Source organism: Balaenoptera ricei, chromosome 12 (genome assembly GCF_028023285.1).
Source record: "Balaenoptera ricei isolate mBalRic1 chromosome 12, mBalRic1.hap2, whole genome shotgun sequence".
Classification (NCBI taxonomy): domain Eukaryota; kingdom Metazoa; phylum Chordata; class Mammalia; order Artiodactyla; family Balaenopteridae; genus Balaenoptera; species Balaenoptera ricei.
Window position 1 is genome coordinate 27,130,455 of NC_082650.1, and position 14,121 is coordinate 27,144,575.

Here is a 14,121-nt window from a genome sequence, read left to right on the forward strand (position 1 = left end):
CGCGCCTGCCCCGCCGCACCCGGCGGTGGTGGAGCTCCGAGACCTGCGGAAGGAGAGCGGGGAAGAGAGCCGGGAGGAGCGGAGCGAGGGCGGCAGGGGTGCCCGCCCAACACCACGGCGAAGGGCAGGGGGCGCCGGCTCGGCTGCAAAGGGCAGCTCCAGCCAGGCGTCCTCGCGGCTCTGCGGCTCCGCGTCCGACTGCCCCGCAGCTCCGGGGAGGCAGTGACGGGGGCGGGGGACTCCGAAAAGTGGCAGGGGTGGGGGGCTGGTCTGAGAGGAGTGGCGGGAATCCTAGCGACAGCGATTTGTAAGTAGGTGACGAGCTGCGTTGGGTTGTGTCCCGCGCGGTTTCCCCGTCAGGGAGGACGCTCTGCGGTTGGAAGCCCCGGCAGCGGCCGCAAGCGGGACCGGACCTGCGCCCCTCGGGCACCTAGCACCCACCCGGGCGGGCTCTCGGGGCGCGGTCCTCTCTTCTCCCGCATGGCCAGCGGCTCCCGCTTGTCCTTGCTTCCCGGCTCCGAGGTGAGGGGCGCGGGCTGGGGGATCGCTGGCACAGCTAAAGATTTTAGAAACAACTGCGTTCCACGGTCGGGCACCGTTCATTAGCCGCAACAAGTGACGGCTCCCTCAGGCCCCTTCCCCCTGAGCTGCAGCGGCTTTTCCACCCACGGTTCCTCCCGGCGTAGCCGCGGGACCCTGTTCAGCTGCCGGCCAGGGAAGGGGAAAAGGTCGGTGCCAGCGGGCTGCGGGGCTCCCGGACGCTCGGGCGCCAACGCCCCAACATCGAAGGACCCCAGGGCCCCAGGCCGCCGCCGGGACGTGCTTTATTTAGAGCGGGAAGCTGGTCCCTCCCAGTCCCGGGCGACGCGCTCTTCTGTCTGTGCGCCTGCCGCGGAGGAACCTGGAATTACGCTCGCGGCTAGGGGCGGGGGGAGGTTCCCGGGGGCGCAGTGGCCTCGCGGGGCGGTCGAGCCTGGGGGCGGGGGCAGGGACACCTATTCCAAGTGAGGCAAAAATGTGAAATAAGCAAAACAGCAGAAACTAAGTCCAAGTAGCCTCTACTAGTTCCGGAGGATCGCCGGGGCAACGGTTCCCAGGGGCGAGCGGGGAGAGACTGGCCGCTCTGGGGAATGGGGTGTGGGCGGAGGCAGGGGAGGGAGGGCGTGGTCCCAGGGGCGGGAACCCGGACGTAGAGCCGAGACTGGGTGCAGCTTTCTCTGGATGCCCTGGAACCGACCGCCACCTGCGGAACTGTCACGGGCCGCTTTGGGGAGGACAACCCCTACCTCCTGCCTCCCCGGCCCAGGGCATGTCTGTCTCCCACAGGACTTGTGAACTGTTTACTTCTTACTTGGCTAAGAGTAAAAAGAATGAAATTCTTACTTTCTGCAGGTGCAAGACTTCTGTGTCCCTACGATCTGAATTTCGTTCCCTGGAAAGTAATGTCCGGACCCGTAAACTCGGTAGCAACAGCGGGTTCGCTCGGCAGAGGTCACCACAAAGAGTCAGCACAGTTTAGTTTTCGCGCTGCTTAAAAATTACCGGCTTGGCCAGGGTTCGGGAGCGAGGAAGAGAACGCGAGATCGCTGCGCCCTACCTCTCTTTTCCTTCACTTCTATTACCCACCCACCCCGACTGGGATCCCAACCTTCTAAGCACCACATTGCCCTAATACACACGGTACATTTCCCTACTAATTCTTTTGTTTTCTTCTCCATATTTCCACTTCTGTGCTAAACGCAACGCTTCCAGGCCAGATGTTGAAGCCGCGATTATTATTGCCGCAGCAGCAAAGTAACAGTTTACATCGGGGATGGGTAGCATCGCTGCAGTCCTTCATCTGGGTCAGCTTTGTGTGTGCTGGGAGCTCACTTTGGTGGGAGAGAGCTTGGTCTCGACCAATCCTCCTGCTGGTATGCCCAGGGCCTAGTAGGGCCCCCAGAGGTGGGCACTAAGAAAATGCTTGCGGAATGGCCCCCTGTGGCAACCGGAAAGCATTATACTGAAAACTGTGCTTCCGGTTCCCTGGGGAATTCTTGGGTTTTGTAGCTACAAGCTATGGTTACATTCTACTGGCTATTTCAGAGACTCTGTTTTTCACGTGTTGATGTTCTTCCTTTAGAAAATAATGAGGTTTGAAGCAACAGTTGAAATTTATGTTTATATGTGTGGTATAAGCATATATTCATAGTACACTCAGATAAAAACTTTGAAAATTAATTTTTTAAAGACAGCATCAGCAAATAACACATTTCTACTTCTGGGGACTGTTCCAAGTAAAGAATGGTTGTTTTAAGCCATATTAAGTGAATATAAAGAATTGTCTGCACAGACCTAGTTTTGGAATGATTCATTTCTGCCAGCAATTATAATTGCTTCCATTTGTGATACTAACATTAGGTAAAAGATTTGGGGCTGATTCAGCTACCTTACCCTTCTCATTTAGGCAAGAATATTTAGCTTAATGTTTGAAACCTACATTGGCATGAAACAGTACATTTTATCCATTTTAACTGCATATAATTTTTTCCATTAGGGCTTTCATTTAAAAAAAGATTTAATACCATCTCCCACACCAGTTACTAGATAATCTCCTAAAAGAAAAATGGGAAATCTTCTAAGGGAAAATGGGAAAAATAAGAATACTATGTTTAGCAAGGTTAATTGAACACGAATGTAGATCTGAAGGTCAAAAAGCTATTGGACCTACTGGTATCAAGGGTCAAGACTCAACCTCTATTACCTTTGGAGCTACACAATAAATTTTGATGGCATTAAATAAATCCTTTAGTTCATTCATTCAACAATCATATATAGAGCTACTATTTTGTACCAGGCAGTCTGTTAGCCACAGAGGATTCAAAGATGAGCACTCATCTTAGTCCTTAGGGATTCACAGGGGGAGGTGCGGCAACACAATGACACTCATGCAACAGTGGGGGCTTGTGGCAGAAACAGGAGAGTGCTGAGGAGGGCAATAACATCAGCTTGAGAAGGGTATCAGAGAAGGCTTCCTGGAGAAGGAAATATGGTCTTATTTCATTATTTTAATTGTAAAAGTAATACATGCTCATTATAGTACATAAAAGGAAAACAAACTTTGTAAGCAATAAGTGAACATGCTGTCTTCAATATTCCCCACCCCCAGACCCACTACACGGAGCTGGATACTGTTAAGAGTTTGGCGTGAACCTTTCAGTTTTTCTTGTGCATATATGTATACATACATAATTCTCCCTTTAAAAAAAATAAAATTAGGATATCATACACATTTGTCTATAAAAGCATATTGTGGTAACCAGCCTCCAAGAGAGTCCCCAGAGATGGCTGGCTTCCTCATATTTACACTCCTGTTAACCCCTCCCATATTGTACAACAGTCGGTCTGAGTGACCAGTAGAATGCAGCAGACGTGATGGCGTCACTCCTGAGATTAGTGTGCAGAAGACCGAGGCTTCCATCTTGAATTTTCTCTTTCTCTTGTATCATTCAGTCTGGAGGAAAGCCAGATGCCATGTCGTAGGGACACTCAGCCAGCCAGTGGAGGGTTCTACACAGTGAGCATCTGAGGCCAGCTAACAATCATGTAAGTGACTTTGGAAGCTGACCCTTCAGCCCCTGTTGAGCTTCAGATGTCTGCAGACCTAGGTGAGGGCTTAATTGCAATGTCATGAGAAAACCTAAGCCAAAACAATGCAGCTAAACTACTCCTGGATTCCAAACCTCTAGAAACTGTAAGATAAATAAATGTTTGTTGCTTTAAGCTGCTAAGTTTTGGGGTGATTTGTTACACAGAAATAGATAATACACATATCAATAACAGTCTGTTTTTCCATGTCAGCACACATAGTTCTACCTTATTCTTTTAAATGACTGTTCTATCATATAATCTTTCTTCTCCAGACAGGCGTCTAGGTTTTACCAAATACTGATGTAATGATTACACTTGGAAATTTGTTCTTAGACACTTCTGTAAGGATTTGGTGGGGGAGGCTGGGTACAGGCAGGGAATCCTAGACCTGAAACTGCTGGGTCAACAGCTAATTTAAAACCTTTATTGCCAAACTGCCTTCCAAAAAGGTGCATAACAGTACTTTCGCTTTAACCAATATTGGATATTATCAATATTTTAAATGTCTGCCAAACTAATAAGCAAAAAAATTCTTTGTCATCAACGAGACAAAGTTCAACTAAGTATCCTTTTGAAGTATATTAAACATTTGTTTTCCAGTTGATATCCTTTGTTGCTTTTATGTTTGGTTGTCTTCTTAGTGATTTTTAAGAGCTCTTTATAAATTCTGGATATTAAATCATTTGTTACGTATGTTGCAAATATATTCTTCCAATACGTCTTCTTTTAGCTTTGCTAAGAGTGTGTTCTGCTATTTTAATTTTTGTGTGTTGTCAAACTTTTTCTATAGTCATTTCACATGACTTTCAAATAAATGATGGGTAAGAATTTGCCAAGCCAAGAGCAGGGTAATCCAGGCACATGGACTACCTTAAGCTAAGATAGAAATGAAAACCTGCATTATTTACACAGGGAGTTTGTGAGCACACTGGTGTTGCTGGAGCACAAAGTTCGTGACAATGTGGAGAGAAGCAATGCTGCAGAGAGCGGCAAGGGCTAGCCCCAGAGGACTTTGGCTGCCTGGTTAGTGAGCTTGAACTTTTTCCCATAGACAATCCTATAAGCAGAGAAAAGTTTTACACTGAAATTGATGTAGTCAGATTGCATTTCGGATCAGCTTCTGGCAGCTGTGTTGAGGAGGATGGCTCCGAGGGTACAGAACTTGAAACAGACACAGCATTGAGGAAGCTGCTGTGATCGTCCAGAGAAAAGCTAATGATGGCCTGAACGAGGGCAGTGGTGTTTGGATTGAGGGGAAGAGACAGAATGGAGAAGTATTTAGGGTGTGAAAGGGATAGGACTTAGTGACCTATTTGATGTGCCTTGGACTGGAGAGGTGGGAATAAGGAAAGGAACAAGGATGGCATTTAGGTCTTTAGCTTGAGCGCCTGGGTGGACAGTATTGACAACAAATGAAAAAAGCATGTGCAGGAGGAGCCCATTTGGTGAGCAAGATGAATTTGGTAGAAAGAAAATGAGTGCAAAGGCTGAGGGAGACCCAAGCGGGGAAGGCAGGAGATTTGGGAGTAGTCAGTATGGAAGTCAAAAACATGTAAGCGGATTATCTCTTTCAAGAAGAGGCCAGTTAAGTAAGAAATTAATGAGTTCATTGCTGGAAGAGCCAAATTATAGCTAAGATATACAGAGAACACTCACTGCCAAAGGCAGAAGGGACAGCTGGCTCTCAGCCTGGGTCTCCCTGGGGGTGACATACCTCAGGGTCACCCCAGACCCAGGGTCAGCTTCTTAGCGCTTTAGACTTGGAAACACAATTTTGCCAGTTTTCTCAGGAACGATCAGGATCTAGTCACCAGAATGTCCCACAGCTTTACTATTTCTCAGTGGTCCAATTTCTGTTATTCCTAGGAAAAGGTGGCCACATGGCAGGACCAGATCCAGTCACAGCAGATTTCAAATTCCAGCTCCATATTTCCTGGCTACTATGACTCCCGAGAGCCTTCATTGCCTTGTCTGGAAAATGGGAGGGCTTCCTTGCAGGGATGTTATAAAGATGAAAGGGGATTAGATACAGAAAGCATCTCACGTAATGCCCAGGTCACAGAAGACGCTCAGTGACCTGGGTTCCCCTCTCCTGCATCCACTCCTCAGTCTGTGTCGTCACTGCAGGTGCAGGAGGAGCTTGGGGGGGGGCAGGCAGGATGAAACCCAAGAACTCAGTTGCCAGGAGACAAATTCTAATTTTCCCAACTAGAAGAATGAGGAGTGGTTGTCCTCTAAAGTCCAGAGGCTGCTCGGTTTGTGAATTACCAAGAATTCAAAAATCGTGTGCATTCCCTTTCAGGACACAATCCAGCTCCTTTTCCTCTAGTTTGCCAATCCTCGCTCAGGGAACTCACTGAAGAAATGTTCACCCACCCTCCTTCAGATTGAGAGACTCCAAGCACCTGAGTTAAGTATTATGAAGGTAGGGTTCTAGACATCTCTAACATCCCTGAAATAGAGGGGAAATAAATCAAGAGAGATATTAGTTTTTAAAATCACAAGTATTTGTTTCAAATGATACATGGTAGATTATTTTAATAAAATCTCTTGCATTCTAAAAGAAAAATGAGTAATTTCATTTCACTGTAAATATGATCTGGGTTAGGTATTTTAAAAGGTCTATTATAAATTCTGCCGATACAGAGAACATTCACTGTGAACCCACTTTTATTGAACTGCATGCAACACAAAGCAGCTCTATGAACCAACCTAATCATCGTGACACATCGCAGGATGTGTTTGAGCACCTTGTTCCTTACACGACCTTCATGTGAAGCAGTGTCCTCTCTGTGTGGGCCTCTCAAAAACAATTAGCACTGATTGGTCTAAGAACTGAAAAGAGTTATACTTTCTGTGAGACCATTCATTCATTTGACAAATATTCATTGAGCACTTTCTATGTGCCAGGCATGGTGCTAGGGCCAAGCCAGGGACTAGGACGAAGTCCTTGCCCTCAGGCCTTGGGCAGCATTGTGTACTTGACCAGACTTCCCATTTATGCTGCCAGTAGCAACTTTCTAGGACTTTAAGGCATATATTTTCAAGCACACTCCTGGCTCCACTTTATGTTTCGTTTTGTTCTTGTGGTCTTGTTTTTGTATTTTGTAAGCTGTCTTAATCTTTTTTCTGTAACAAGTAAACAGGGAAATATGTAAATTAGACAATATACATATATTTACATTTATTTTTGTTCTGATTACTACAAGTATATTTTGCTCTTTAAAGAAATCTCAAAAACTTGTTAAAAATTTAATGACAATTTTTGCCATTTATAACACATTTTATTTTAATATTATATAAAAACATAAGTGTTATGCAAGGTTGTCTATTCTACTAATTTTTCCCTTTTAACCTAATTTTTTATAGGTCATCACACCTAAAGGTTTTTTAAGACTTAGGGAGGTAGTAAGGAGGGTTTATAGCATTTCTTAGGGCTTTCATTACTTAGTTTCAAGGGTAATTGCTTGAAACCTTGGTGGGACCTAAGACTTTTTGCCCAGTGACCAGTTTTTTAAAAATTTGATTGTAGAGAAATAGGAAGAGAGACATAGGGTCATGGGTAAATATCTAAAAATATTTGAATAAATGTAAAATATATGTAACCTCTTAACTCTCTGAATCCATGTTCTTAAAGCATGACAGACACCAGTCCTTGAAAGAATCTCATTCATTCCGTGTATCAAGCACACAGTAGATGCTCAATAAATAACTGCGGAATAAATCAGTGATTATTAGAGCCCTGTAACTGAACCACAGATATATCTATATTATATAGTGTTATATATATATACCATATTAGAAAAAGTAACCTTGTTGGGGGTGTCATAAAATCATAAATGATCAAGGGATGCAGTTTATTGTGATTTTTATCAACAGCAGTGATTATATTTTCATCAAAAATATCAAATTAAAAATGAAATATATCACTATCAATATAATCTATAGATCTCTCATATTTAATCCATTTTATACTAGAAAGGTTATATTTTAATAAACACTACAAGATATACCATAACTTCAATATTCCTTAGGATTTTAAGAAATATGGCTTATGTACCAGGCTTAAATAGTGAGCCAAAGTCTTTATCAGCTTCCTCAAAACTGATTCCAGAATAAATTTTTAAATTTTGAAATCTGAATAGTATATAAAAACATAAACTCTATGTTATCAATCATTTATTTCCTGCTAAGCAGTTCTTCAGTCATATCCTTTGTTTCTGAATGGAGTAGTTTATCTCAAGCAGGCATGGTAAGACAAATAGGATCATATATCTTTATTGTTTCATCCCAAGCACAGTCAGCCACCTGAAAACAAAAAGGAAACATAATCTACAAATGTTCAAAACTGGCAGAAAAGCCTAAGTCTTTTAGAGTGTAAGTAGATCATCCACCAGGGAACATCTCTTTAAATAGGAAGTACACAGGGACACGTTTTTGAAAAAAGGTCTATTTTCCCTTTTTAAGATACACTTTGGGGATTGGTTCCAATTGATTGAAGTTGCCTGTAAGGATTTCCTGCCAGAGCTACATAATTCCCTATAGGTCCTGAGATAAATGCTGAAAAGATACATTCCTAAACTGTGAACCAAGGCACCATACTAGCTATTGTGGGGATAAAAAAGGAGGAAAAGTATAGCTCTTGCCTTCAAAGAATGGCTCATTCAAAACCAGAAGTGGAAAGTGCTCTAATAGAGAGTCTCAGGAGAGGAACTCTTTGAATCCAACTGGGGCAGTGTCAGAAGATTTCACAAATGCTGTGGCATTCACACTGGCCCTCTTTAGGGGCAGACATGGGAGATACGGACATTCAAGTCCAAAAAGTCACATAAAAACATGAAGGGAAGATAGTTCATGGTGCTCAGGAACTGTGTGTTAAAAATTTGGTGAGTGTAGCAATGTCTCAGGGTATAAGATTACTATATAAAATCAATCATATTTCTGTATACTAGCACGAAAAAAATTTTAAATTACAATCAAAAAATTCATTTACAATAGCATCAAATAACAAAATACTTAGTAACACATTTAACAAAAGATATGCAAAATGTCCACACTAAAACACGGCTGAGAGAAATGAAAGAAGGCCCAAATAAATGGAAAATATACCATGTTCATGGGTTCAGTATTTAAGAAGTTAATTCTCCCCCCAAATAATTTATAAATAATTCATAATCCCAGCAGGCTTTTTAATAGAAATGGAGAAAGTGACTTTTAAAGTTTAAGTAGAAAGGCAGAGGACCTAAAATAACCACAAAAATCTTGACAAAGAACAACAAAGTTATACTACTTACACTGTCTGACTCAAGACTTATCATAAAACTACAGTAATCAAGACAATGCAATACTGGAATAAGGATATACAAGTAGGTCAAAGGAACAGAACATACTCAGGAAGAGACCCCACACTTGGACAGCTGCTTTTCAACAAATGTACCAAAACAATCCAACAGGGAAAGAAAAGCCTTTCAACAAATGATGCTAGAACTGGATGTCCACATGGAAAAAAATGAACTCAACTCCAACTTCACACCATAAACAAAAGTTCATTTGAGATGCATGGCCCACAGACTGAAATATAAAAGCCAATGGTATTAAGCTTTCAGAAGAAAACACAGGAGAATATAGTCTCAATCTGAAGGTAAGTAAAGATTTCTTAAACAGGAAGCAATAACCATAAAAATTAGATAACTTAGACTCAATCAAAAATAAAACTTTTGCTCATCAAAAGACACTGCTAAGAAACCGAATAAGCAAAACACAGAGTGGGAGAAAATGTTCACAAAACATATATCTGGCAACCAGAATATATAAAGAACAACTATAATTCAATAATAAAAAGACAACACAAATTTAAAAATTTTGTATTAACAGATAAAAAAAGATATATGAATGACCAATAAGCACATAAAAATATTCACCATCATTAGGCATCAAGGAAATGCAAATGAAAACCACCATGAGATACCACTACTTACTCATGAGAATGGCTAAAATTTTAATTTTAGATAGACAATATCATATGTTAGCAGGGATGCAGAGCAGCTCCAACTCTCATACCTTGCTGGTATAACCACTCTTTGGAAAACTGCCCATTCCTTATATACCTAGTGATTCCATTCCTAGAGGGGTTTCCAACAGAAATGAAAACATCTTCACAAAGCAATGTATGCAAGGATGTACACAGCAACTTCATTCACAATACCGCATAATTGGAAACAACCAAAAGACAGACAGAAGAAGGGGTAACAAATTGTAGTAAATTCATGCAACAGAATGTTGCTAAGCAACACAACGGAGGGAACTACTGATGGGCACGACAACGTGGATGAATCTCACAGATAATAAGTGGAGTGAAAGAAGCCAGAAACGAAAGAGTACCTCCAGGAGATTCCATCATGTAAGTTCTAAAACAGGTAAAACTAATCTAAGATGAAAAAAAAAATTAGGCCTTTGGTTTGTTTTGTCTTTTCAGCTGGAGGGAGGGATGGGGCCAGGGAAGGTCTGGAAAGGGGTACAAGGGAATTTTGGAAATGTTTTGCAAATGTTTTGTATTGAGATGGGATGTAGATTACACAAGTGTATCTGTCAAAAACCTATATCTAAGATTTGTACATTTCACTGTATGTAAATGATACCTAGAAATAGTAAGAATAATAATGACAACAACAATAATAGCAATAATAATAATAATGAATGAGGAGTGGGACATGAGTAGAGGAATAAACAAAACAAGAATGTTGATAATTGTTGAAGCTGGATAATGGAAGTGCCTTATCCTACTGTTTGCTTTTTATACGTTTGAGATTTTCCACAATAAAATAAGAAGAAGAAATGAAAAAATGTAGATAGTAACATGAAAGATGAAGTAGCAGGAGAGGGATTTGACCCAAGTTATTTGCACTGTATTTCCCGTCCTTTAATGGTTGCAAAGGATGAAAGTTATATAAGGGAACTCACAGTCCTGGTCCATCTAATTACCTGGCTGTCACTATAGAACACAGGAACTGCTCAGATTAATCAGAACATACTAACTCCTTATCATCCATTAACAATACCTCAGATCAGAATCCAAGCTAGAGAAAGCATTAGAGACCTTTTAGTCAAACTTTTTTTATTTAAGCATTAAAAACCAGACTCTTCAAGATTTGGCTGCTACCCACTTCTTTTACTCTCACTGCACCAGGCTCACACACTCAAATCCTGGCATCTTGTTCATGCCTCTGTGCTCTTATCCTCTCACTGATCCCCTCCCCTGAATAACCTCTTTCTCCTTCCCTTTCCCTCTGCCCCTCACCTTGTTTTGCCTGGAGATGACACCTCTTTTGGGAAGAATCCGTTTAAGCATTACCTCCTCTGTGAAGTCATTCATTGTACCTATAATAATCAGCTGTGCTTATTTATTGACGCATATGTCTTCAGCTCTTTGAGGGCATGGACCATGTCATGGTCCATGTCATAACAATGACTCAAGGAAGATTAGCTCAAAGAATGTATTTTATAGATTAAGACTGCAGAGATTAACTTTTTCTCATAACCACACTAGAGCAGCAGAGTTGGAACCAGAACCTAAATCTGTTGAGTCTGTCCACTGAAAACAGTGCCTCACAAAAGGCCAACTGACACTCATCATCTGCCTAATCCTGCAATTGTAAATTTTTATACCACGGAATACAAAGATCATTATATAAATTTATCCGTCTCATCTATGTATATTTTTTTCCAAGTGCTGGGCCTTTCTGCAGGTTAAGTGTCAACTATTATGGAGAAGAGAATCAGAGAAATGAGACTTAAGCTTCTAATATAAGGTATCCATAAATTACCTTTCTGAATCCCTATTTAGCACCCTTCAATCCAGCTTCTTAATTACTCAGAACTTATAACTAACAGATGTCAAGGCCACTGAATCAGCAAATGTTCATAACTCTATACTACATTAATTGGTAATATGAGAAAGACCTAAAACTGCAATGATACAGAATTATGAATAGACTGACTCAAATTAATGCAAACACTATTTCTCCATTAACTAATTAATTAAACCCCATCTAGCGTTATAAGTTTTAAAAAGCTAACAATTAAAAAAAAAATAATAAGGTAAGAAGCACTTTAGTAAACTAACAATGCAGCTCCAGATTCTCTAAGGAAGGCACTGTAGAGACTTCCTGGTAAAGAAAGGTGACCGTGTGGTCGCTGTGGGTCTGGGGTTAGGGGGCGCTCGTTAATTACCATCACCACTCCAATGGCCTTAAAGGCATTCTATAACTTAGGGTAAACATGGGGCTTTTTCTTAATTTCCCATACTACCTATCTGAGGCCAGCCTAAAAGACATTTAAAAAACAAAAAAGACTTTGCTAAAAATAAGGGTTAACAAAAAGACCAAAAAATAAACAAGCAGATGACATGATGATAAAAAATCTGCTTTACTGGATGAGATCCACTCATTGTTCTAGCTTGCCAAACACAGCAAGGGATCTTTCCCAGGTCCCATCCTGCTTCTCTACAACGAGCCATCTTTCCCTCCCATCCCCGGGAATGCACTCCTGCCATGAAGACTCCTTCAAGGCCAGACTCAGCATAGAGAATGAGAAGACGATAACAGCATATCTCCTTTCTCATCTACCGAAGATCCTCTTTCTCCATTTCAGTCTCCTATATGAGGACTCATTTCTTTGCTCCTTACCTTGTTGTCAAGAAAAACTGTGAAAGATTGCAATCAGCAAAAAGATTGCTAGGTGTTCTTTCAGCAGAATGCTGGCATTGTCCTAGAGCCCCACAGGGTTACCTGATTCTATAGGGGTCTATGCCTTCCAATGTCTTTGACTGGATTATTTTACAACTCTAAAGTTATAGAAAACTGATAGTAATCAAATGATTCTCAGCCATTAAAATTGCAAATGAAGGTTGTCCTGTGGAGATGCAACCGATGCCTCATCCTGTCTCCCAAGAGATGATTCTAATCATTAAATGTTACTGCCTTATAGATACTGACCAGTTCTGCACCTATTAGTAAATTCATTTTCACATTCAGCAGTTGCCTATATGTGTTTTTTCTTAGGCTCCTCTGAGCTAGTTGTAAAATCCTTCACAAGTTACATAAGGTCTTTGATACATGTTCATGCTATATTTGTATGAGAGCCATGACTGCCATTTTGAAAATTATCCTTTAACATGGCCAAAGAAAAGCCATTTCATTAAAAGAACACACATGAAATGGGGATAAGCGGCCGATAATTATACTAGGAAAAAGAGGCTAAGAATAACTGCTAAAATGGGGTATGAAACTGAGCTCTATCTCCACCTTCTGACAGCAAAGCTGACAAATGCAAACAATAATGTAAGATAAGCAAATAGCATAATAAATTTACCAGTTCATCAGGGGAGATAAAGTTTTTTCTAGAACTTGACTATAAGAGAAATATATAATAATATACCTCCACTACAAAAAGCATTAAATACCAAAAGAGTGGATTTACAAGAGATACAAGTCATTCTTCACATGGCTGTTTTTAAAATAAACATCCCAACCCTCAATTAAGACAAAAGCATACTATTAAACTGCAGTTTCCTAGAGGCATTTCTATTGGGCAGTAGTTCTCAAGCTTTGGCGTGCATTAGAATCACCTGGAGGGCTTGGTAAGACAGATGACTGCCATCCTCATAGCACTGGTCCTCAAGGTGTGGTCCTGGGAGCAGCTTCATTGCTATCACCTAGGGCTGATCTACAGCCTGGGGTCTTTAAACCAAGGTCCACAGATGGGATTCAGAAAGTCCACAATGCAACATTTTGTGGGTATGTACATTTTGAGGGGAGGGGAGGGGAGAGAAAATCAATCATTTCCTTCAGAGTCTCAACCCCTGGCCCTCCAAAAGTTAATCCAGAGCATTCTCCAGCTGAGTATTATAAATACGTAGGGAAGATTCTAATATGCAGCCAGAAATGAGAACCTCTAATATAGAACCCCTGATATACAGTCCTCCCTTAGTATCTGTAGGGGACTGGTTCCAGGACCCCAACACACACCAAAATCCATGGATGCTATAGCCCCTTATATAAAATGCTGTAGTGTTTGCATGTAACCTATATACATTCTTCCATATACTTTTAAATCATCTCTAGATTACTTATAATGTCTAATACAGTGTAAATGCCATGTATATAGTTGTAAATACAATGTAAACGCTACAGAAATAGTTGACAGTGTGTGGCATATCAAGTTTTGTTCTTTGGAACTTTCTGGAATTTTTTTCCCCTAATATTCAATCCGCAGTTGGTTAAATGTGTGGATGGGGAACCCATGGGTACAGAAGGCTGACTGTATATCAATTAACAGGACTTTTGTCCTGTGCACTAACCTGGAGTTCTTTGGGAGTACTTTATGTGCAGAAATTTTTTGTTGTTGACTAAAAAGAAATTTAGCATTATTCAAATAATCTTCTAAAGGAAAATTTCTCTTCCTTTCTTGAGGAGAAAGAAGAGGTTAATTTGC

At 41.2% G+C, this 14,121-nt stretch overlaps 1 protein-coding gene across 3 annotated transcripts in view; it reads right to left on the reverse strand.

Annotated features, from left to right (window-relative positions):
* Positions 1–3,027: 3,027 nt before the first annotated feature.
* The window catches only part of PEX7 (peroxisomal biogenesis factor 7), a 91,631-nt gene continuing 80,537 nt past the window's right edge, over positions 3,028–14,121 (reverse strand). For all 3 annotated transcript variants that reach the window (XM_059941118.1, XM_059941120.1, XM_059941119.1), the window contains exon 10: positions 3,028–7,938. In XM_059941118.1, coding sequence (XP_059797101.1) covers positions 7,870–7,938 — 69 coding nt within the window. In that variant the 3' untranslated portion in view covers positions 3,028–7,869. The remainder of the gene's footprint in view (positions 7,939–14,121) is intronic.